This window comes from Trachemys scripta, chromosome 1, assembly GCF_013100865.1.
Source record: "Trachemys scripta elegans isolate TJP31775 chromosome 1, CAS_Tse_1.0, whole genome shotgun sequence".
Taxonomy (NCBI): Eukaryota; Metazoa; Chordata; order Testudines; family Emydidae; genus Trachemys; species Trachemys scripta.
In genome coordinates, this window is record NC_048298.1 from 17696063 (window position 1) to 17723134 (window position 27072).

Genomic DNA, 27072 nt, shown 5'->3' on the forward strand with positions numbered 1-27072 from the left:
TCCCCACTAAGTAGAGGACCTACACTTTCCTTCATCGTTCTCTTCTTCCTAATGGATTAAAGAATCTCTTCTAATTGTCTTTTATGTCTTTTGCCAGGTACAACTCATTCTGTGCCTTAGTCTTTCTGGTTTTGTCCCTACATACTTGTGCTATTCTTTTGTTCTCCTCCTTATGAAATTGACCATGTTTCCACTTTTTGGAGGATTCCTCTTTGATTTTAAGGTCACTAAAGAGCTCCTGATGTAGTCATGTTGGCCTCTTACTATTCTTCCTATCTTTCCTTTGCATTGGAACAGTTTGCAGTTGTGCCTTGAATATTGTCTCCTTCAGGAACTGCCAGTTCTTCTGAACTCAGCCAGCTGACCTGGGCTAGTCATGGCCATGTCACTGATCTTTTATCACAGTGTAGACATACTCTCAGAAAGACCTGCCTCAAGTTTTTTTTCTAAATGGTGGTCCTATTTATCTTAGCCACAGTTAGAATAAAATGATGCAGAGAAGCAGGTCTCAAGTACATCCTGCACTGTACACATAGGATGTACGCCTGAAATCCAGCATAGTTCCTCTCATTGTTATATTAATAACAGTCAATATGAATAAAGAATTGTATTAGTGTGTGTGGAGTTAGCCAATTTAAACATGTGTAACTAAATATATTTGCTATGGTAACATACTTATCACAATTACTGACTTCTCATAAAGCCTGATTCTGCTTCATTGATGTCAATCAAAACTTTGATATTAACTTGAATGAGAATATGACCAGGGCCTTTGGGTGGCATTCAGACACACAACACAAAATATAGGCTTTTTGTGGGGCATTGGGAGGTTGCAATCCATCATCCCCAACTCAGAGGCAAACCACAGAGCGGCAACCTATTCCATCCTATGGGCCAGAAGAATGATTGCAGCCCCTCTGTAAACCCAGTGCAAGAATTCTAGGCTCTGGTGTCCATATACATGCAAACACAGTAATTCCTCTCCTGGTCTGCCTCTAGCAATGCCTGTTTACGCTTAACTCGGTTAGGGACTATCAGAGCCCTCTTCCTCCTTTGGATGAACAATTTACAGCATACAATTTACAGCATGAGGGGCCTTATGCAAGCTCTCCACATCTGGGTAATATCAGCCTTAGGAGCTGTGATCTATGGTTCACTAAAACTGCAGAAGTATTGTGCAGGCATGGAGGGGATATTACGGGATATGCCTGGGGTAAGGACAATCTATGTGAAGGAGGATAGTCCTTGACTCTACTTCTCCATGTTTGTGCAGGCTGTTCTTGCTGCTCCTGGCAGTGATAATCTACATGGAACTTTGGCCAAGATACAGCCCCATATTACTAGGCTTTTGCTATTGTCTGCAACGAAAAGCTGATCATGGCCTGAATTATGGCTCATAAAGTCTTGGTTGCAGTGATGGTAGCAGGGACTGGCTACAATACGCTTGGTATTTACAGTTTCTTCCTTACAATTTTATTCACCAAAGGGCTTGTTAATTAAATTAAACCAATGTACGAACCAGGTCAATATCTTCTGAACAACAACAACAAAAAGCCGCTACCGTTAGATTACTGAACAGCTCAGTTTTGCTCATTGAGTGCTATTGATTTTTTGGCTGAGAGAAAGAAAAAGAACAGATGGTAAAAGAAATAAATTAAGCTTCTGGTGATGGAATACAATATCACACTGAATTATAAAGAATGATGATCTCCAATCCCTTTAAATAGGCATTTGCATACAGTACAAGAAGCTCGTATTGTACAAGCCCTTAGCTGATTGTTTCAGAACCTCACAATAAATGGCTTATTTTCCAGTCACTGGAAATTTTGCATTTAATTTTATTCCCAAATCGAAATCAGAATGCTAATCCAAGGCAATTTGCAGGGGGTGAGATGGGTGTATTGTGCAGTGGTCTCATCAAAAGGCAAAAGCTTTTAGCATTTAAAAAAAAAAAACACCCAAAACCTCACTGTATTTCTTTACTGATAGCTTCATCACTGAAGAGCCCAGGTATATTGTAAAACGGACAGCTGGGTTATTAACAAACATGGATTCAAATTTTTAATAAAGGTTTTTATATTAGTCCTTGTCCATAGCCTGAAGAACTTGTAATAAATGTAATAAAACCCAGTACATTTTGGAAAGAAATGTAAAAGAAGCTAATGAAGGCAAGGGGCCAATGTAATTCTATACAGGCTGCAGAACAGACTTAAATTCCACATGTAGGATTGCAGCAAATAATAAAAAAAGGGGTGGGGAGAGCAACCTCAGTCCTAGTCTGACTGAAACGCCATTCATCCTCTTCCTCCAGATCTCAGTTTGATCCTTTAGTACGACACAGTTCTTTTAAATGTGATTTAATCAGCATTTGGAATTGTACAGAGAAGAAAGGTGCACTTAGATACCAAGAGCTAGGTGTCTTATAACATATGATAGACTGTTTCTACATATGGTATAAGATTTTTTTTTCTTGTTTAAGACACAGGTTACTGACCATGGTTTAATGTGCCCCGAAACCAGAACACCTCATAGGAAACAGAAGACATGTCGTTTATTTGAATGAAAGTGGCTAAATAGAATTTTCACTTAGTCCTGAGTTAAAGTACATCACGGCTGTTTTAATGTCTTATGCTATAATTTCTTATTAATAATATGACATAGGTATGTTTTTCTTTCAATATCAAAGCACTTTACAAAGGTGGTTAAGTATCAAAATCTCCACTTAGAGATGGGGTATGGAGATGTTCAATAATCTGCACAAGGCCACAGAATATGTCAGTGGCAAAACTGGACTGAACCCATCTTTTTTGAAAGCTAGTTCAATATCTTATATAGAGATGAGTGAACTTCAAAAAGTACAACATTTGGTGTTGATTTGGAGAAGTACCCAAAACCCTGAAATCCTTGCACCATTTTAAGTAAATGACAACGATCCAATTGACTTAAATGGAGCCAGGATTCCACCCTGAATATTTAGCTTATCTGAGACGCCTTGGATCTGCAAAAGTGGCCTGAAAATCTCATACGCACGAGATGAAGAGACATCTGGTCCTTCTTGCTTCTAGTTAATTAATAAATACTGCAAGAATAGCTTACCTTGTGAGCAGTTTTATTTCCAGTCCCCGAAGAAAGACAGAGGGGCACAAAAGTGAAATATAGTTTAGAGAGAATGCTAGTCAGAATATTTTCATGACGCAAAAGATTTGACATAAAGTTCTGGTGATGGTTCAAGCTTTTTTTTCTGTTATCCAAGCCAGTTCATCTCTCCTTAGTCTCTAGAAGATATCTCTACTCATAACATCCTTGATTTGGCTCTAATTCACCTTATGTCTTAAATCCGAAAGTACAGTAAATATCTCAAAACTTGACTGAATGTGATGACACAAGCCCAGTGAGATTTCAAAACAACATATAGAATTTATCAGGGGTGGACAGACCACAAAACATGTAGAGCAGGGTTTGGGCAACTTGTTTTGACTTGGCCTCAATGCTTAGATTCAAGGGGCTTGATTCTCCACTGATTTCAGCTGGGGTTGAGCACCTTCAAATCCTCTGAAAAATCAGACCCAAAGATTAAAGGTGCCTCAGAAATACCAAAGACTAGATTAGGCTGATTAGATAGACACAGGGAGTATTTGGTATCAATTATTCACAGGTTCTAAAGTTAGTTATCACTTCATCCTGATTCTGCTTAGGAGAAACTATCAAAAAAGCAGCGGTGGTGGGATGGAGGAAAATAAAAATCCAATGAAAATGGGGACAGAACTGTGGAGCTCATAGCTTAACAAGGCATGGCAAATCCTACCTTACTTTCATCGCAGCTGTCAGACCACAGTTTGCACAGGGGTGGGGAGAACATATGCTTCACTCTATCACAGGGTGTAGCAATGACTGCTGTATCAGGTACTCCCCAGCACACCTGGCACCATTCTGACTGCCCCTCTGCTATCTACACAGCCTGACTTAAGCATATCCCAGCACCGCCACACTCATAGACTCTTCTGTAACAGTACCTAGAAACACTCCTCTGCTGCTGCTAGATTTCAGACAGCCCACAGAGCACTGTCTGCTCTCAGTTGCATTCATTCCCGATTGCATTCATTCTCATTCCTGGTTTGTAAAATACAATGTGCTGACGTTCTCTTAGACTTAGCAACATGGAATCTGGAGCTCCTTTTCTAAATAAAAACAAACCAAAAACCAAATAGATCTCACAATATTGACTGAAAATTTTGGACTTTAATTGTCTTCACTTTGCTGTTAACCTCAGATGTAACTGTTGAAGTGCCTTGTAAAGCTACTATTTTCACTCCCAAAAATGCTTCCTGTAAAAGCCGAAAAATTATCAGTAATTATTTGCTTAGTCCCCAAAGTGTGCTAGGTGACTTATAGAGGTAACTGCTGAAAAGCACACGTTCTCTGCATTCTTGATATGCCAAGTTCCCCTGGAGTGGTGCAACTTCCCACTCCACTAATACTCTGCGTTGTGTCTAAATGGTACAGTCAAGCCCTATTGGGTATATCCATGCCATGTTTCTTAAGGCCTTGATTCAGCCAGGCACTTAAATATATGTTTAGCTGTAAGCACACGCTTACAACTCATTGAAGTCAATGGGATTTAAGCACATGGACCATGATTCAGCCAAGCCTGATCAAGCTTTTCAGGGTAGGGGCTATATGTTTGTATAGGGTCTAGCACAAAGGGCTGGCAGTTCCTCAAGAAGAATAAGGAATAAGGACCTCTAGATTCTGTAATACAAATAATAATGCAAATGGACAACAATAAAAGAAACATGACAAAAGAAATAATTAAAAACAAGCTGAAATCTGTCTTCATTGCCCTGAAGTCTGTGAGTTACCTTTGCAAAATAACCTGCTTCTGTTTGTGATATTATCTTTCTGCTGGAGAGAACTCCAAAATATTACCTTGACAACCAATAAATACATTAATCCATGTGAGATTTTTCCCTTGAAATACTTTCTATATTGGAAGTGTTATGTAGGAGGTAAAATTCAGCTGGAACTGGAAGGGTTGTGCTGAAGATGTTATCAGTCTTTTCTCTGAATTTTGCAGCACAAGCAAATTGCGAGCTCTCATGCATATACAACCAAATTCACTGCTGCATTAAATGAGTACAGCTTCTGTGCCCATCTGCACCAATGAGAATTTGGGCCAGAGTGTCACCTGTCCTTTGGACACCCTTAGCACCATATAGAGAAGTTAGCCCAACATTAAAAAAAGAGTCTGTGCAAAGGCGTAAATAACTTGTGCAGCAATCTGTACTTTGTTATTTTTATACTATTGGTCCTTATTCTCAACAGCCTTATGAATTTAAATCACGCAATTCATAAAAGAATGCACAAACTCAACAATTAAATTAAAATACATCTGATCTGGAAAACACCTGTGCAAAAGTTGGGCCTTGAATCTTCCCCTACAACTCAAAAGACTTGAGCTCTGACAACCCATTGGGAATAGCAAATTCCAGACCAAAGGACCCTCCATTGGAAAGGTTCTGACAGCCCCAGACAAAAAAATATTGTGACACTTAGCTTCATCACCCCATTTGACCTCAGTTGTTGTGGATGAGCTTGGGTAGAGAATTGGTCCCTAAGTTAGTTATACCCAAAGTCATATAGTGATTGATGTCCTGATTCAAAATCCATTGAAGTCAACGGAAAGACTCTCATTGAATTAAATGGGACTTGGATGAGCTTATTCTAGATCATTACCAATGACTTGAATAACCCAGAAGCTAGTAGGGAACAAGTGCAGTAGCAAGCAGGATATCAGATTCCGCAGGCATCACCTGTTATGAGAATAATCCAAAACCCACTGAAGTCAATGGGTGGCTTTCCGTAGACTTTGGATCAGAGTGCAGAACAGTAATCCAATATGGAGGTGACAAGGGTTAGAATGACTACAGCAAGGCCCACATCCAGGTTTTGTTGTTCTAAGCACAGCTGAAAATAGTTACTTATATTATATTTTATCCATAAGGGCAAACACTTCTGAGCATTTGTCCACGTGAAATAACCCATTGCTTGGGTCTCCTAAGACATGAAGTGAACCATAATGTGTGTTATTTCAAAATAACACATAGCTTGTCACTTAATATTATGAACTATGCTGCATTTGAATAAAACAACAATGGAAATGAATACTTAAATCAAGGAAAGAGCAATTCAAGTGAAGGAGAAATTCTCTTTTTGCAGTCTTTAGGGAAAATAAAGGAAACCTTTTGTATATGGACCTTTGTGCCAGATTTAACTCCTGAAAAAGGTTAACCCCCTTGGAACAAGTGGACACCTTTTCTCTAACACTTATACACAGCATGGGATTAACTTTTCAGAAATGTTTTCCATGCCTAGTAATACTCATCATAGTCAGGTATGCCAGAATCTAGAGGATTACACAGCTTGTTTTGGAAAACAGTCATTCTTCTTTTATGACATCTTGAAGTCCCCTTGGTAATCTGCCGTGTTCCAGTCTATTGACACTGCTAAACACACCTGAATTCATATATTACAAAAAAGAGGGAATGTAAAACATGTCTACAGACAAAGAGTTTCAGGATAAAACATATTAGAAATGATACCACTATTGCTGCAGAGTCATATATGATAATGAGGAACTGTGTCCTTTTCACATTGACTTTATTAAATAGAACCAGCAAAACTGGTAGCAGTCTCTGTACATAGAATCCTATATAACATCCAGCGTCCACTTGAGTTTGCAAAATTAGGCTGGAGCTTTATCCCAACTGAAATGTTCACAATTTTTTTTTATAGTTTATAATTCTTGTCTCAATGGAAATATAGCATGAATAGTTTTTGTTTTTTTGTTGTTGTTTTTTTTCCATGGTATTTGGGCAAGTTTGGGCCCAAATTAAATCTGGTATTATTAATATATATAATTTGTATTACAGGAGTGCTTAGTGGCCCAACTGACGTCAATACCTCATTGTGTTAGATGCTGTACATACACATAATAAGAGTCCATGCCCCAAAAAACATACACAGACAAGGCCAAAAAAGTATGAGAGAAACAAAGTATTATTATCCCTAATTACAGATGGGAAACTCAGTCACAGAGAGATTACCTGAAATCACACAGAAAGTCACAAGAGCCTAGAATTTAACCAAGATTTCCTAAACCTCAATCCAGTACCTTAACCATAGGAGCAGTCTGCTTGAGATGGTAAATTTGTGTGAAAATAAAAAAAATTACAAAAAAACCCCAAAATAAACCAAATCTCGTATATTTTAATCTTTCAGTGTCTCCAAGGTTTGGTTGTAAAACTAGAGGAGAAATCAAAGTTTAAGTGGAGCCTTATTTTATCTAAAGTATTCACTCATCCCTAGATTCTATCTGTGGGGAGGAGGGGGAAAGCTGACAAATGGAATCATGAAGGCCTCATTTAAATGATACTTCTATAAAATATGAACTATGACTAAATTTACTAACAGTATTTCTTTAAATAATTTACTGAATTTTCTGCTACAGAATCTTACATCAATTTTTAATTCTGCCTTTGTTACAATACACATTCAGGACTACATTTGGGCATACATACTAAGGTGTAGCCCTGTGTTACAAGGTGGTTTGGAGATGAACAACCCCAGTGGGAGCTTCATAAACCATCATGCCTTCTGAGGCATAGCTTCAGAGTAGAAAGAGATAGAACTGAGTGAAAATTGGAACTTCTGAACTGTGAGGATGAAATGAGGGTGAAAAGGCAAAATAAGAAACTGTTTTCACAGAATGAAAAGTTCCAAAAAAATTCAATTCAGAAATGTAAAAACATTTCCAATCAGTTTAACATTAAACTGCATCTGACTAAGGTGCTCTGGTGCCTCATGGGAGTTGTAGTTCAGCTACCTCATGCCTTTATTCTTCCATGTGGGCCATGATCCTTGTCCAGACTACATCTTTCATGCTGCACTGCACCTCTCATGACAAAGCATGTGGTTCAGTGAGAAGAAATTGCCTTATGGGAGATGTACTTCAGCCAAGGAGCCTGGCCAATAAGAGAGAATGGGAGCGTGAAGTGCCCAAGCTACATCTCCCGTCAGTCATGGTGGCACCTTAGGCACATGCCATTTGATGTCAAAGTAGCTGAAACTGAAAATTGTTATTTGTTCAATAAATCGAAATGTGTCCGTTTGGGTTCAACCCATGGAAAATTTCAATTTATTGGAAACTACTTTTCTGCTGAAAAATCATTTCTATGGAAAATTCCCAACCGGTCCTAGAGTATCAGAATGTCAGCCTGGATGACAAGTCCTCTATCAACATGACCCATATAGCATGGATAGCAGCAGTTATGGCAAGTTCAACTCTACTCCAGTGTGGTACAACCCTGACCGACATGTGAGAGGGTAGTTCAGTGGCCATGCCACTTTCATCCTGCAGTGCCAGTTAGTGACTCTTGTGGTGGTGAATTTAATAAAGTGAACTGGGCAGGAAGCTCATTTTCATACTGGCCACAGAACAATTTTTGGACGATGGTGGCTTTCAGTCACTACAGACCCTGACCTCCATTTGACCTAATGGTGAAAGGCTCTATTTACTATTGCCAGTCACTTCAGCCATGCAGTCCCCATTCTCTGTACTGAGTTACAGATGGTAGATTTGTATACAGTAATCACCCAGAGTTTGCATCTACGCCAATAAATATAAGGTCAGGGCTACAATACTGTTATGAGTAATATTATTAGTGGAAATAACTCCATCATTTTTAAGCGTACCTAAGGATAACATTCACTTAATGTTTAGTTTGAAAACGGGCCATTTCTGAAAACACTTTTTGTTTCTGGTCATCTTGTTCCTCATGGACCAGGATTTGCCTGGCTCTGCACAGATATGGTTGGGAAGGAGAAAGTGCATGGAGACTAACCCAGTCCCTTAGTCCTTTGCATAAGGAATGGGCAGAATGAGTGTTTTGAAGTCAGGGAGCAAACGGTGCTCTGGGGGAGTGGAGATACTGTTGCACCTTTAAAAAGGGTGCAGAATGCACTTTCTTCCATACACGGCCAACTCTGCAGACCAATGCAAATAATTGTGTGTGTGCACATACTGTATGTAGGTATTTGCATGCCTGGCCTATGGAGAATCCTTGGGCCTGGAGCATCCAGGGTGCAAAGAATGCTGCAGAGCTGAGGCACCCCCTGTACAGTGGTAGAGACCAAACTGATCTTGAAGGGGGAAAGGCCAGTCTCAAGAGCAGTTATATAGGTGCCCCACAGAAGCAAACTTACAATTTATGGAGGCTGGCTTAAGAGTTGTGGAGGGTTAATTTACATGGTCTTGCCCCTTCCCATCCTAAGAAACTACATATTGCTCCCACAGAGCAAGTGCAGTTCTCTGTCCCCCGTTTTGCACACTGGACCTGTCTAGCTCAGCACTGATTGGTCCCATGCAGTCATTTTAGGCAGCTTTCTGGTATTTTTATATGTCCCCTAGCTGCCGGGATAATAGACCTTGGTATAGAAATTGGGGTTCCTGACATATGTGGATGCTTAGTGCACTAACAGCAGAATCTGAGAGCAATTTTTATGTGCACACGCACCACACACAGAACACAATTTTGCCCTTTAAACACAAAAACTCACCCTTTTTTGGCACCACACTGGGCTTGGGATGCATCCCTTGCAACACGTCCTAGTCCTGGAGTGAGATATCTATTAGAGAGTTACTCTGTGGTTTGCTGTCAGATTCCTATTTAAGTAACAGCACAAATCAGTTGAACAGCTACGGACTCTTAAGGCAGGGAAACAGCCAAGTGAAAAAATTAGCATCCAAACTGCATGAGACATCAGAGGTGGTACAAATGTGTTTCCTATTGGGGTTTATGCCACAAATGGTTTCTACTCCAAAGCTTAATAAAAAACATTCCTTTTATTTCCTTCTTTGGATGTATACCTGTCATAAAATGTGAAATCTTTTATTGCCTGTCCATGCTATATTGCATGAGAGATTTGCTGCATTTATTCACAGGTGAAATAGGACACAATACATTTTCAGATAATAGATATGTCTCCACAAGTGGCTACTCATTTGAAGGGCTGCAATATGAGATTTCTCTTGCTGTTTTGCATAGAGCACTGAGGAACTATTGACAAGATGCCTGGAGTGAATGAGCACATGGCCCTGTGCTCGCTGTCCCATTTTGTCAAGGTGATATTTGAAAAGAAAGAGGAATTTCCTTGCTCGTCTGCTTGCTTTCTAGTTTTTAGCAACTCTTTGGAGTCTCCAGGAAGCCAACTCTGGAGGGCTCCTGTTGTGGAGAGAGTTCCTGAGCTGCTCTCTGATGAGCTCATCTGAGGAACTGGCACTAACAACTTTCAGTCAAAGAAAGTAAATAGTGCTGCCTGGAGCCCTGACTTTGGTAACTAACACTGCAACAGTGGAGAAAAGTTTCCATAGTACGTTGTTCTATTTTGATAGTTAAGAGAATGATTATTGAAACAGAATAATTGCATTATGGAAACTCTATCCCACTATTACAGTATTGAAAGAATACATCTCTGTTTGTCTGTACCATGGAATACACATTAGGCCCAATTCATTCCTGGTGTAACTCCACAGATTCTAGATCTGTGAATTGGGCCCAGGGTCTAGTCAGTTTTACACAAAAATAGATATAAATTTAAACAGAACTTTTAAAGCATAGACCTATTAGTTAACCTGTTAAGAAGGGATGGAATGAAAAAGATTGAATAAAATAAGAACTGTCTTAAACCTTCACTCAAAAACTCAATCCAGACCTACTTTCACATTCAAAAACACCTGATTAATTGTTTGCACTGCCATAGTTCCTGGCCAGGGGCTCAACCAGCACCCACTGCAGTCAATGTGTTTCTTTCCCATTACTGTTGTGGTATTTCCAACCATATTGAAATCAGGAAGTAACCAAGATCAAGACAGACTATTCCTGCAAGATGTTCAATGTGATTTCAATTTGGGGATGATGTAAAACTCCACAATTTTGCCTAGGTTTTTACCCTATTCTGAACAAAACTGAACAATTTCAGATGCAGTTCTATGAATGGCTTGGCTTTGTTGGATCATTACTTAAAAAGGGAAACTATTTTCTGAGTGCCAGCTTTCTATCTTTTTATTTAGAACAATGGTATTTATAATCACATCAAACACAATTTTACAAAAAGGCCATTTCATGCAAACACTTACTCATGAGAATATTGGCTTAATCGTGCCTGTAATTCCATTGACAGTGAAATCAATGGAACTACTCACATGAGGATGAATTTGCAGGATGAAGCCAATTTTTTTTTTGAAAATTCCTCATAAATATCAAGACAAAATCACATTTCATTACAAGAATATTAACCCGAGTGAGCAAATCCCATAGCCTTTGAATGAAATTACATTTAACTTTGTCTCAGTGAGTCCTTTTCGGAATAATTTAACCAAATCAAATTAGCACACAGACGCTTTTCTGAGAAGGAAAATGAGTTCTGTAAATGATTATTGAAGTGACATAAGCTATTTACTGAATTATGAAGCTTGCATGAAATACATCATGGTATTCTGAAGAAATAGATGGAAACTACAGACTAACACCAGTGAAAATTATTATTACATGGTAAACTCCAGCAGTGATACCATGTTATCCCATGATTATGGGGTAGGTACGTAACTCATATCACCCCTATAAGTGAACTTTGCATTGGAAACATTCTCTAGGTTTGATGCCTAAATAATCAGTTTTTTGGAGCTGCTTCAGCCTTGAATGACTTAGTAAATATCTCTCTCTCTCTCTCTCTCTGTATATATATATTTAGAATTGGTTGGCATGAATATATATATATATATATATGCCAACCAGTTCCAAATCTAAGCAATAGAGTAGTACTGTAAAACATGTACAAAACTAGCTGGCTCAAAGCCTATTCAGATTTTTCTTATATTCTCTGTTCTTTGCTTATCTACTGTAGATGTTTACCTCTGCTTTTTTTAGAAGTACTTGATTTGAAGGATTGAGTAACTTTTAAACCAGAGAATTTTTACACTACATAAAACCAAAAGAATTGCTAATGTGCAACAAAGGAAAATGTGGACGTACGGGGTATTAGTGTGATGATTAATCTGAGTATATAATGGGCTAGATTTCTCAGCATCTAGGTAAATCAGCATCACAATATTTGGCCCACTATGTACATCCCCTCCCAAGGTGCACTTGTTTAACTGTTAGACATGGAGTGTCAGATGTTCTACTGGTGTAACTCCAATGCAGCTACACTAATCTACACCAGTTTAGGATCTAGCCTTGATACTTCTGTGGATTTGTTTTTGTCTTTACTTAGTTTTGGAAATATTTAAAACACAGCGTAGTTCTCACCTCTTCCCATAAAGGGGTGAGTTTAAAGTTACAGAGAAGCTCTGACACTGCATTATAAGGCTTGCTGACTGCAAGTGGTCATTATCGTAGGAGATACATATATCTATAAATAGAAAGATCTGCAGAGCTGTTAAAGGTATGAAAGTTTCAATACCTCTGAGTTCATATGTTCAGGTGCTAATTTCCAAAATGGTTTGGAATGCAGCAATTCATAGCAGAAGCTGGTGGAAGATAAGGGCAGATCTATCCTTCTACTTCTGATTGCTGTTCCCATGCAAGGTTGAGCTTTTGCAGCTTTTCTAAAAGAGTAGGAGGATAAACCCAGTTGCCTTGGACAATCCCTCTCAGAATAAAAAATGTGCTAATGCCCAGATAACCAGAAATACGGCTGCTCCCATTGACATCAATGGGCTTTGTATCAGAACCTTATTACAATCCTGAATATTAGTGGGATTTTCAGAATAGAAATGTGTAAGAGCACAGTGGATGCAAGATCAGGTTCAATGAAAATACAAATTATTTTGTGCTAGACTGAAATCCCTTACTCGCATTAGTGAGCAGTTACTCACATGAGTAGTCCCAATGAAGAAAAACGGAGATTGCTCCAGTTCTCCATTCTGTGGAAAGAGTTCACAATCTGGTCCTTCTCTCTAGATTCCAGTGTCCAAAAGAGCTAATTGAATGGCTAAGTTCAGTACCATATTGTGCTTTCATGCTGAGTTATTTTTTAATCATTGCTGTTTTAACCATTCTCCATTCATTATTTTGAAAGAAAAGGTGCCTCAAAATGTAAAGTCTCTCTCTCTTTTTTTTTTTCTTTTGGTGTGGTTTCAAAGTGTTATAACCAGAAACAAGTGCACATTTCCTAACTATACCTCACCTTCTTCTCTTGTAATTTACATACACTGATCACTTCCATACGTCTGGTATAAGGTAAAATACTTTGTATGCATAGTACTGAGGGTGAATGTACAGTAAAATACAATTCAGCTTTTATCATATTTTTTCATGCCGATAGAAAACATTTTTAAAAGAATTTCAGCTCTCAGAAATTTCCTTTTAAAGGCCTTCTGTGGCAAGTCTCGGCTAGGAAATCATTCTTAACAAATAAAACCTGCAAAAACAATGAGGGGTCCTTGAGACACCTTAGAGACTAACAAATTTATTTGGGCATAAGCTTTTGTGGGCTATAACCCACTTCATCAGATGCATGATAATGTGACAACATGATCAGATAACATCCCTCTGTTAATATTCACCCCTTCTTGTCAACTGTTGAGAATAGGCCACTTCCACCTTAATTGAATTGGCCTCGTTAGCACTGACCCCTCACTTGGTAAGGCAACTCCCATCTTTTCATGTGCTGTAATATCTATATTGCTTATTGTATTTTTCACTCCATGCACCTGATGAAGTGGGTTGTAGCCCATGAAAGCTTATGCCCAAATACATTTGTTATTCTCTAAGGTGCCACAAGGACTCCTTGTTGTTTTTGCTGATACAGACTAATACGGCTACCACTCTGAAATAAAACCTGTGTTGCTCAATCTTGCTTCTGGTACCTTGTATCCAATAAAAATTTAAAATAGCAAGTCTCTGATTTCACTCTAATTTATACCAGTGTTACTCCTACATAGTTCTATTGACTTTAATGGAGTTGCTCCTGATTTATGCTAGGATAACTGAGAGGATAATCAGATCCCAAGAAACAAAGAAACAAATAAACACTTATGAGGATCAACACTGCTACATTTGAAGCAAAATGCAAAAATCCCAGTGATTTCAGTGGAAGTAGGGTTGAACCCTTCATGTCTGTTTCAACTGATTTGTCATTCTGTTTACTAGCTGTGATCATTTGATGCTTGCATACTCTGCATAGAAACCAGCTAATAAGTGACTCACGGAGGCTAAAAGGAGACCTCAGTGACATCTTGTTAGTTTTAGTTCAGAGCAACAGATTTTTTTTTAAATACAGCAATATTTGTGTTAATTATTGTGCTGATTCAGTGTTTCTTTGTCAGTCTGTCATTAAAGTTGATATATCATTATGGAACAAAATGATATTCAGAACAGCCCGTCCATCACATGAGGGAACAGGAAGTAAGTATAAAAGCAAATGTAAGTCATTTCCTGGGTTAATTCATGAAATGTCATATGGCTGCACTGAAGGCATGTGGAAGATGTGAACTGGAACTTATATTTTGAAAGATCAAGGCAATCTCCAGTTTAAGAAACAGGTGCTTCTTTACTTAGTCTAGAAGCAAAGTGTATGAAAACAAGAGACCTGCAGAATCCCATTTCTGACTTTATCTTGTTAGCTATTCCTTGCCATTAGTTTTAAACATGAACAAACCAAGGCCCTAATCCTGTAAATACTTGTGTAACTGTAATAGTCATCAAATACAATAATACCAATAATAAACACTCACTCAGGGCAAAGTTACCGCCACTCAGAACATTTACTGCATACGTTGAGAGCAAAATGTACAAGGATATATGAAAAAGGTTAGAGAGTTCCTGTCTGGATTAGCTGAAATATCCAAATGATCAGTGAGATATTGCCAGTATTATAGCAACATAAGTTGTGCCATCTCAGTACACAACTACCAATACTTTTGCAATAAGCACCTTTTTTCAGCTCTTTGTATGATGAGCATAAAAAATGACTCCTTGCTGAAATCTGAATTTGCAAATCTGAGAATCAGATACTATTCAATGTGAGTAAGTGTGGCAAGACTTTGGCTCTTACCAACATCTCACAACGTTATTTAGCACCACTTTACAGATGATGAAACTGAGGCCCAAAGCCAAAAGAAAAAATATGGTCCAGTAGTTAGGGTGCTAGCCGAGGATACTGGAGATGGGTGTTCTCATCCCTGTTTTAACACAGACTAAATGTGGGACTTGGAGTATGTCACTTAGTTTCCCCGTGCCTCAGTTTCCAATCTATAAAGTGGGGATAATATCACTTCCCTTACACATAGGGGTGTTGTGAGGACAAAACGTTAAAGGCTGGGAGATGTTACTGTAGTGGGGATCAAAGAAGCTAGAAGACCACACAGTGAGTCAATAGCAGAGAAGGATTTTTAGTTGTAATGATCTAAGCTGCAGGTAAGGAAAATGTTTTAAATATCTAATACACTTATATTTTAGCTTCATAATGTACTTTCTAAAAGAGACCCTTTTAAAAAAGACCAAAAAGATTTTTCTCTTTTTCTTTTCTCCAGAGAGCAAATCCTGTATGCCAAATTTCAGCTAGGAGTCCACTGTTACGACCAGAATACAAAGACCCCAGGATCGATGCTATAATCGCAATATTGACAGTTGGATCTGTACTGGCACAAGCTGCATAGCTATAATGTTGGAAACAATATCCTGCTGATGATTAGGACATCTCAGCCAGTGTGGACAGTAGCTCTTTAAAATCACGTCATGCTCCCTTCCTACATTTCTCTCTTGATGCACGTAGACTCTTGGCAGATAGACTCTGGCATTTCTTGGAAGAACAGAAACTCTGGAATTCACTTTTCTGGGAGAAAAAACAACATTTTTGCAGATAGTTCAGGAGTTCATTTAATATCTGTTTTTGCCATGGAGACTCTTCAGAACAATGGTCCTGGTGCTCCTTTTTCACCTCCTCGAGCTGAGGGGAACAAGAGAGGTCAAAAGAAGGCAGCTCAGAAGATAAGACCGTTCTCATCCGTTCTCTCGAAGTCCTGGTTATAGATACTGTTAGGTCAATAGAAGAATTCCTCTGTTGACTTAACTACCGCCTCTTGAGGGGGTGGATTTACTACAGTAGTGGAAAGATCGCTTCCATCACTTTGGGAAGTGTCTACAGTAAAGCAGTGGGTTGCACTCTGCTTTCCCCAAGACTGTTCTGGATTTGAAATGTTTGCAGGCTGCACCCGCTTTCAGTCTCCCCAGGGCTGTGAACCCTTCCCCTTGGTAGCTAAATGATCCTCACCAAGTTATTGGAATCCTTTTCCCACATCATGCAGAAGCTTCCATACAAGCTAGGATGGCACATAGGAGCCAATACGGTCTTTACTTCATTAGAAAATAGGGAAAGAAAACTTTCTTTTTCTTGTGCTTGCATTGTAGATACAAAGCAAAGAATTGCACCATTCCTCAGACTGTTCTCTGCAAGATCCAAGTTTGCACAAAAATATTTATAAAGGAAGGGAACGTTATTTGACTGCTTGGTTATACAGTTCCTATAACATTCAGCTGGAGAGATAAGCAAGCAGGCCAACAAATGCCAAACAATTCTGAAGCATTAGAGGAATGGCAAACACTTTTGACTGTTTAGTATTTGGCTATCAAACACCAAGGGATGAAAAACAGGGATGACGCATTGCAGAATGATGCCCACACATTTCAGAGACTGCTGCAGGTGATTTTTAGCTCATAGAAAATATGTAAATGTCAGGGTGGAAAAAGGATCATTCAAAATTTTATCATTTGGAATATTCAAAATTAAGCTGAAATCAGGGTCTAATTCTGCTCTTGTTCCACCAGTGTAAATTTGGAGTGACTCCAGTAAAGTCAATGCAACTATACCAATATAATTGAGAGGAGAATCAGGTCCAGGATCTGCATATCTCCTTAGATTTGCACAGATGCATATGCATACTTATGTGCAAGCCATATTATACGAAACTGGGTCATGGAAATATTTAGAAACTAAAAGTAGTATATGCCATTTGAATTAGAAGACTTAGGTAACTCACACAGGGTAACAGACCTGATTTAGAATCAGCCTATTTAAAGCCTATTAAGAAAGGCTCTGCAGCCACAGCCAGTCACCACCAGTGGGTGTAATTGGGTTTGGAAGTACTTGTTTGTGCGATGAAGGTAGATACAGGAGAGGTGAACTGGAGCAAAGTCTTTAAGAAAATGCTAAACATAATGGTACTGTATATTTACTTTTCTGGACCAAATTCTGATTTCAGTAACTGCAGTATAAATCCAGACGAACTCAGTTGACTTCAGAAGAGTTACTTGAGATTCAGAAAAGCATTTAATCACAAACTTAACTTTAATCAGTGGAACTTAACCATGTACTTCAGTGCTTCCATGAATAGGGATGCATTCCCAATTTGGGGCCTTAGATGAGCATAACTGAGATCCGAATCTCCTCCTATGGAAGTACATGAAAAGTATGTAATGGTACTGTCTTCCTAAGACGCATGTCATACTTTGGGAGGTAAAAATGCCAGTGCCTTGTGTGTGCCAAACTTGCATAGTAGATGGTGACAACTGTGCCAAAAGTTACATTATGTATTCAGAAGACTGATGTTATAAGTTAAGGCAACGCTTGTCAGAGGCGACACAGTGAAAACAAAAACCTCATAGGCCATTAAAACTGAAAGCACGTGAACAAAGGTCCACTGGGTTGTAACTCTTCATGACAAGGATTGAGATACACTCTCCTCTATCTTCATCTGGGCAGTGCCTAGCTCATCCTGAGTGCTACTGTACTATAAAGTAATAATAATAAATAATAAGGATCACAAAAAGAAGAAGATGACTAAACTTGCGAGTGCTATCGAGAGGCATTACTATAACGAATCCAAGCCCAACTCCAGCTCCATGAGGTTCGCCTAGTTGAGAGTCAAAGTACAGTAATGTTTATGAGAGAGAGAGACAGAGAGAGAGAGAGAGAACTGTAACAGGGAGCACTTTTGAGTGGGGAGGGAGCCTACAGCACTTTTAAAAATGTTTGTGTCCTCAACAGTGGAGGCGAGCTCCCCTCTGGCTCTTTCACTGGGGGCAATGGGGTTCTGCACTACTCAAAAAAATTAGGGAAATAAAAGTGAATTTACCATCACCAGAGTTATGCGCACCATTCACAGCTGTTACCGGACAAGACGAGCTAGCCCACATGAAGGCTACATAGGGCAAGCCCCTGTGACTGCACAGCGTACATGTGCACATTCCAGAAGGGGCTTTAATGCTACAGTAGAAGGAATTCACTGAATAGCCCACCACCCACAGCAGAGCACTGAAAGGAACATCCACAAGTGACCTTAATTAATAAGCACACTAAGGCAAATTACAGAGCCTCATCTACAATTTTGACCTAGAGCTGCCACTGTCCACTAGTTTAAAAATAAGCATGTGGGATTCTGAGAATGATTTTACCCTTTTTTAACTTTGAAACTTGGAAGTAGAATGTCACAGTCCTTGACATCACTTACAGGGATTTGTTTTCATCTCCCTCACTCAGGCACCGCCTCAGGTAGAGATCTTATTTTGCTTCAAATTGAATTGAGGTCAAGTCAGACTCTGGCAGATATGGGAGCTATTCAAAACATTGGCGCATCTTTACATGATTATTGCTTCCATTACAATTTGTCAGGCATGAACATGAGAGCAATAAAGGGTGAGCCTGCAGCCCAGAAAAGACGAATAGAAAGAAGACTCTCTAACACCAACTGCAGAAGATGTTGCATGTTGAATCATCAGTGATCATTTTAAGGATGTAGTCAAACCAAAACCACAAGTGAAGGGAACAGAATATGGCAATATATTAAATGAAACCTGAAAAACACATCTTCTTTTAGGAAAGTCAAAAATAGGAATCATTTAGTGATTTCCTCTCTGATATAATTCCCTGTATTCATGTACTATACATGGTAATAATGGATAGGTGTTAGTAGACCATGAACACTGGAATAACCCTGTACATGCTGATTTCCCTATTTTAACCTTTTTTTTGGTCAGGTGTTGTGGTACCAACATGTACCTAAACGTGTCCCAAGCACTCAGAGATGCATCTAAGTCCCAATCCAGCAAAGCACTGAAATGCATGCTAGATTTTAATCATGATGTGAGTAGTCCCACTGAGTTCAATGGGACCATTGATCTGATTAAATTCTTTGCTGGATCAGGGCTTTAAGTGTGATGCAACAAGCAGCAAGGGCAAGCTTCTCCATAGACAAAGAGAAGAGCACAGTTTCCATTACTATCAACCCGGCACCTTTTATGAACAAGAAACTGTATAGCAGGCCGAGTTACATGGAAATAGTCAGCCCTCTAAGAAAGGGAGAGCTTTGTAATTCAGAAACCACACTTTCTTTACTAGCATTTAATGGGAAAATTGGGAAGATAAAATAAAAATGTAGGGCTGGCTTCTCTTCCTCCTTGTTCTGGTCACTTTGAATCTTTTGTGCTAAATGGCCAGTTGAGAATTCCCCTACACAGGCAAGATCTCAGCTGATGTAAAGCATTCTAACTAGTCTCTACACCAACTTCCCCTCTCTCCAATGTAGGGGGTATGCTGGGGGCAGAAAGGCTGTGTCACAGTGGGCCTCTGTTCTGTTCTGACCATTCTTATCTGGTATCTGGCCTTCTTGGGGATCACAGTCAGCTAACGTTAGTGAGATCAGCATCTAAGCTACACTAACATACTCCAGGATCAGGACCAAGGCTGCCTGAAAATCTTGTGGCTGCATCTAAGTCCTGTACTCCCAACTCCTGTGACAAATGGATCTTGACATAACAGGAGCCTGAACTGTAGATCTTTTTGCAATCTACTGAGAACGGGGGCTGGAGAATCTTACAAGTCCTTGCTTATGTCCATAAACACTTGTTTTTCCTACCTCCCTGCTCCTCTTTCCAAGTTCTCAGTTCCCTTATCTTCTTCACAATGAGACTGAAAAGAGAGGTTTCCAGAGAGGACGATGTATGCATAATGTAATTTAATTATAAGACCTGTAAACGGGTATCTTGAGTTTTGAGACAAACTGTGATATTAAGTGAGGAGAGACACGTCTCCAATCAGGCCCTGTACATTATTAATGCTCTTACTAAAATGCTCTCTGTTTTTTTGTTTTGTTTTGTTTTGTAGTGGTATTATGTGGTTGGCTATAGAATTAGGGAGAAAAAAACACCTGCAAGTTATCAAGTGCAAGTAGGACAAGTTGATAAACTACCTTATCAATTAAATATCATACTTAGACTCACATGTACCCAGATAGTTCAGAGCTACTTGTCTATAAGAGAGTGAATGAAATTCTGGCACATTTGTAGGTTGATCATACACAGAGTCTGGGGGCAGTTCTTATTTTCATTCCAATTTTAGGCAAAATATCTATTCTTACTATGGCTTGAATGCAAACCAGGGAGTAGTACAACTGAATCTACATGCAATCTTCGTCCAGTTACTTATTCTTAAGTAACGTGCATCCAATTGAGCAACAATAAAAAAAAAAAGAACCACATATGTACTTTTACCAAACATACTAAGAGGATTTAGAAATTTTCAATAAACAAATGGGACGAGACAGATGGATATGAGAAACTTTGAGTTCACAAGATTTACTCATGACAAAAATCAGAGTTGCCTTGGGGAGAGATTTACGAAACAAGGTATTTTAATGGGAATTCTTTTTAGTAATAACAAAAACAAAACTTCTTGTAGCTAGATCTAGCATTTGTTTATGCTGTTGGTTCACTGCATAAAAGAAAAAGAGAGAGATGGAGCGGATGGAAAAAAAGGGAAGGAAAGAAAGGAAAAATCCATGTGGAGCTAAGACTATATTTATTGTTTTAAACTTTGCACTCACAACTTGATCACCATCACACAGAGAACTCTCTATATAATAGATGCTTTCTGAACAGAACCTACAACCTAATAACATAGTAGAGCTCATTACACTGTTCATTGAAACACAAGTCATTGGGATAAAAAGAAACTTTAAGAACATGTTATTTCCTCACTGTTTAACAGTTGTTTTATGAAAGGCTTTCTTTGCGTCTTGGAAATTAAATTTCTTTTTGTTATTTCACCAGATGCAGCCTTAAATAGCTACAAAAGGGAGGGGAAGGTGGTGGGGATCAGTTTAACCTGCAGTAGTTTTAAGCTAATTTTTTCCCCATATTTAGGACATGATCCAAAGCCCACAGAAGTCAATGAAAAGAATCGGAAAGAAATATTGTCTGGGCCAGATATCTTTCCATTCATGGACCTATGCGAAATGTTTGTGTTTGAGATTTATGGGATGAAATCCTGACTTCTCCTGAAGTCAATGTGAGTTTTGCGAGTATTGACTTCAATAAGGACAGGATGTCATCTCTTTTTGCCCCATATTTGCTTTCCCTGGTGAGCTGCCCAAATCTGACTGCTACAAAGCCAAGAGACCCCATTTTTCTAACCTGTCACTTCTGCAATGAACCTGAAAGCATCTTTTTGGTCCCTCTTCCATAAAGGTGGCCCAATTTATAACATATTTATTACATGGACTCCCTCCCTTGCCCTACACAAAATGTGCTCGATATGATACTTCTAATCTGTGAGACTGAGCAACGGGAAGTCAAAAGAAAGTAAGAATGGGAGTTCACTGAAACGTCTATCTGGCAACCTGAGAAATGACAGAGCTAATAGTGGACCTTTGAAAACAAGTGACCATAGGAAATTAAGGTTGGCAGGGATTTAACCCTTCATGAATCACTTTGGAAATTTTAAAGCCAAATGCCTGCATGTTTTAACTATGTTTGACATCTAATTAGTCAGAAAAAAACAAGAAGCTAAAATAAATCCCTATTGTTCTTTAGAAACAAAACAATGACAACTGGCTACAAGGCATTTGCTTAGGCAAAAATCAAGTGTACATTCAAAAACAAAAACATGACTGTGAGTAAAACAACAGAAGAAAAATTGTTTGACACATTCTTTTTTACCCTGCATGTTCTCATTCATTTCACAGTTTATTTTATTAAACTGCCAGGCTCTCTATGCAGAAATAGAACTGCTAGGTAATTGGAGGAGTGGGGTGTTATTTTTCCTAATTGCTAGTAATTTTAATACCCATTAGTCCCACTGGTAAGAAAATGGCCTATGGTATCTTCACATGAGATCCACATTGATATGTAATATATTCTTTCATTACCCACAAACTATATTTTCACTAGGCACAGCTCTGAAAGCAGCATATTCACAAAGCACTGCGCCTATTTATCCACACAGCATTTTATCAGAAGGATAATTAGCCATCTGAAAAACACCAGCTGATAAGTCTTACTTTTCTCTATTTTATAATAACTAGAAACGTATGAGTCCATCCTGCAACATGCTGAACACTTTGGCCTCGCTCCAGCAGAACTCTTAAGCATGTGTTCAACTGTAAGCATGTTAGTAGACCCAGGCAGTCAGTAGGACTACCCAAAGGTTTAAAGTTAAGCACATGCGTAAGTGTTTTGGTAGACTGGCCTAATGTGCTCAGCACCATGCAGGATAGAGCTCTTATTTCGCATATGCTTAAAATTAAGCAGGCCCTTAAGTGTTTTGCAGGATTGGAGCTAGAGTACTCATTGTCTTGTGGTCATTTCATTTTTACAGCTTGTTCAGTCAATTACACAAACAGCACCAAGGAGTCAGTTTCTGAGTTACTATTGTGAAAAACTTTGCCCTAGAAGCTGGTGTTTATTAAATAAAAAACTGAGAATTAGATTCTTGTTCCCAACAGAAGCAGAAGTTAAAAACAGCCAGCCAGCAGAATAATCAAGTGTTGCAAAGCTGGTTATATGTTTGGATATCGTATCAATGTATACAAACTATGGGCCAGATTCTGCCACCCTTCCTCAAACCAAAGTATCACTTTATTACGCAGCTAGTCCCACTGATTTCAATGAGAAGATTCAGCATTAGTATGAGTGGCAGAATTGAGCCCTCAATAAACTTTAATGGGGTGAAAAATAGCAAACAATTATTAATTAGCCATTAAACACTTTAATGGATCACTTTTAAGCAACACTTGAAGTTAAACTCCTATATAATAATTTAATTGAGTTTTACAGTAGGGTCATTAAAGTTTGGAAGTTAGATCACAAACAGTGAAAGTGGTATTTAAAGAGTTTTATAACATGGCACATGCATCAGGTTGTCTCTCAGATTATTTAAAATAACCAATTTGTATTTATTAAATATAAAATATTTTTCTCACAAAGTGACACATTTTGAGAACCATGAAGCGTCCTTTTCATATATAAAGTGGTGCTTACACACACGCACGTTCTTTTTAAAATATGCACATTCATTTATTTCACAATGAAGTCAAAACACATCCAAGTTTTATAGGTGTTTAATTTTCTGATTTAAAGTGTGAAAATGACGACTGCCTGGAATCACTTAGGTGTTTCTTTCTTCACACTTGTGCCACCAGAAAGACAGATTCTGCCTGTTATGCAAAAAGTAGAGAACATACTTCTCCTGGCATGAGATATATAGACTATACAGCAGACAGAGATTGACATCTATGACCAGAAACATACATGTTCACTTTTTTGCATTGTAGAAATGGTACATTTCTCCCCTCCACCACACACACACACACACACACACACACACACACATTTTGAACTCAAGCTACTTTCCCCCATCTCCTCGCCATAAATCATCTGGGATTATGAGAAGTCAACTTTTAGGGGTGGAAACCTCTTTTAGTAATAATAATACCTAGCTCTTACAGTTTACTTTTCTATCCCATTTGTATACTGTCCAGCTTTTTATTTTTTCTCTCAACAATGTACATATATAGAATCTTTAATGAAATCTCCTGCAATGATAAGGGAGAGGGTATGTCTGGTTCTTCACAGTCCTGACTTTTAATAATAGCAATAATTTTACTAAAGTTAATTACTGACAATGCATTGTGTCTAATGCTATGCCAATTTCCAAAGGTAAGTGTAATATCATGGTTATCTTCCCTAAATAACACATTCTCTCTAAGGATTACTGAAATATACTCAAAGTACATATGATACAATTTCATTTAAGAAAAAAAATTGCATTGCATTGAAGATCCACATATAATATTTCTAGTACATTATTCCTTTTTCTGGAGCTGATCTGTTCCTTTCAGTTTATACTTTTTTGGCAAACCCACCATCTACCGCTTATGTGAGGCATCTGATTGTCAGATCTGTACAAACTGAATATTCATGACTGAGATTTAACCACTTCATGCATAAAAAAACCCAACATAAATCTCCCTCTATTCCATCGTGTTTGAACTAGATAAATACTCTGTTGTAGCTGTACAACATGCCCAGAGCAGCACAAAGATTAATTGGGTGGTCAAAGAGGTCTAATCATTTTTAAAGAGTAAAGTCATATGAAATAATATAATGTTCTTACAAAAATCAGCATATTCTAGAATCTTTGCAAATGTAACTAACTCTTCTTTGTCTGCATTTAAACTGAGTAGTATTGAACATAAGATGGGTTGTTAAGTGTTTGAAAATATTTTCTATAACACAAATCTCCATTTTTTTAGTTAGAAGGAAAAGCAGGAAAAATAGGAACAGATCCTAGGAAAAGAGAGAGAGAGAGAGGAAATAAAAGACAACAACAGACTTACCTTTATAGGATAATCTGAGTCTTGGCACGTTATTCTTCACATGCTGGCAGTTCACTCTTTCTGCTAGTAATACTCCCAAGAAAAGCAATGCAATCCTATTCAGCCAGCTCATGCTGCAGACGATACTGTAGGGTCCTTGTATATTGGAGTCTCGGTGCCCTCGGTCCTGTAGGGTACAGCCGCAGCACTTCAAACAATCTAGAAACTGGAGGTAACAGGTGATTGAGGTCAGTTTCATTCATAAACGCAGAACAATCAAGACCTCATGGCCACGCTATAGAACATCTCTCCTTCTTCTGCCACAGTCGGTGGAGCAGGGAAAACTTCAAGCCCCTTCCAATACACGGGCACAAAAATTGAGCCAGACAGTGGATAATGAGGCACAACTGTTGTGGGGAAGGGGGGAAAAAATAACAAGGGCTGCAGCAGTGGCGCTTAAGGAGCTGTGCCTTTTATCTACGCTCCTCTGATAGCCAGTGCCACGAGCTAATCCTGCTCCCTGCTTCAGTGCAAGCAACTGAATGAAAGGGAAACAGAGAGGCACAGCGAGCAGCACTGACTTTTCCTGTGCACATGTAGCGGGAGATGACACAGGATCCCGCAGACAGGTTTTTCCCAACACGCTCTTACACTAGCTGACAATGGGAGAAGAGAAAAGCACAACCCACTCCCCTTCCCCTGCTGTCACACAACACATGCAAAAAACATCTAGGCAGAGATTAGAGGAGGGAAGAGAAACCTCCACCAAGCTCGTGAAAGGCACGGAGCTATAAATTCACCTCCAAAGGCACGAGCGAATTTATAGCCAGTTGGGGGATTTGATTTGATTTGATTTTACTATTTTGAATAAAAAAATCACCCCCTGCAAAAAATAAACCCTGAATAGTGCCACCCACATAATAACATCTCCTGCCCATAGTGTAATCCTGTGTGACTTGCTCTCAATGAACAAGTAAGGGAGACTTCCATCAACATAACTTTACCACTGAAGCTTTTAAAGCCTTGTTAGGAAAAGTTCCTTTACCCTCCCCCCCCACCCCAATCCAGCAAAAGAAATTCCTAGTAAAGCTCACTTCAACAGTCAGTTCAAGACATGTATAGGTCCAGCCGGGCTTGTAAATTATACTGGGGGATTCTCCAAAGGATTCTTATAAATTTAAGATGTCCACAGCCTTCCAATTGCTTGGACACTCTGGTATTATTTTATGTGGGTTTTTGTTGTTGTTTGGTTGTTGTTTTTTAATAATTGGGTGAAACTCATTAATGAAGTTGGGTTTTTTGCCTTTTATCATAAAGGGTGAAGGAAGACTGCAGGAAGACCCCAATGTCTGCTAAGTGTAAAGGAAAACTTTAAATACAAACATAAACCTGCCCCCCTACACACACACACACACTCTCCTTCTTCAGTGCTTGAAGAATTACCAGAGTCTTCCAGCCATGCAGAATCGTCAAACATTCAAGTAAGCATAGGAAGTCAACCTTTACTAAAACAAGCATGTTGTCCAAGCAGTTTAGTATTTCCATCTATTTTGTTTTAAACTTTTACAGAATGAAAAGATTGACAGATATTTTAGGACAGTAGAAGCTAAGGGTCAAATTATGACTCTCTTACTCACATTGGTGAATAACTAATCATATAAATAGTGTCAGTAAAGTCAATGTAAAAGCATCATAATCTGGCCCCAATAGAATACAACATCAGTTTTCTACACCTACACGCAGGTACAAATTCACTCTTTAGGATATAAGGTTTACTCTATTCTGAGCTTCAAACGGAAGTACATATTTGAAAAGCTGCAGATGGTTTTTATTCTAATTAAAAACTTAAACACTTTAAAAAAAAGGGGTGGAGGGTGGCTTAATACTGTTGTAAACTAGACCTAAACATTCTGTCAACGCTGGTTTCATTGCTTAACATTTGCCAAAGGGAAAAAAAGTTTTTTTTCCATCCCCCTTTAACAAATTCTTCTTCCTCCTGAGTTTAATTCCTTAATCCAAGGGCATTGTATCTGCCAGATTCAGCAATTCTACTGATCAGCAGCATTGTAAAGAAAATAAAATCCAAAAAATAATGTTGATTTTGGTCATTCCCACACTTGTTATCCTGAGCATTTTCATGCTCCGGGCAGTGGATTAAAGCTCCAAAATGACAAGAGACGCCTGTCTGTTTTCCATGGATTACTTACTACAGACATTCACTCTGCAGAGGAATTCATGTCACTTTGAGATTATTTGGAGAATTGGCCTAATGAATTATCCTTTTGTGTAGAGCAAACAATAAGAAACAAAACACAAAAGATGCACCATATTCAGGACTTTATAAAAGCACATCATTTTACAAT

General features: G+C 38.7%; 1 protein-coding gene across 1 annotated transcript in view; it reads right to left on the reverse strand.

The window, feature by feature from the left end:
• Positions 1 to 25452, reverse strand: part of SEMA3A (semaphorin 3A) — a 196461-nt gene extending 171009 nt beyond the window's left edge. The window contains exon 1 of the mRNA XM_034765525.1: positions 24731 to 25452. Within this exon, the coding sequence (XP_034621416.1) occupies positions 24731 to 24968 (238 nt within the window). The 5' untranslated portion in view covers positions 24969 to 25452. The remainder of the gene's footprint in view (positions 1 to 24730) is intronic.
• Positions 25453 to 27072: the final 1620 nt, after the last annotated feature.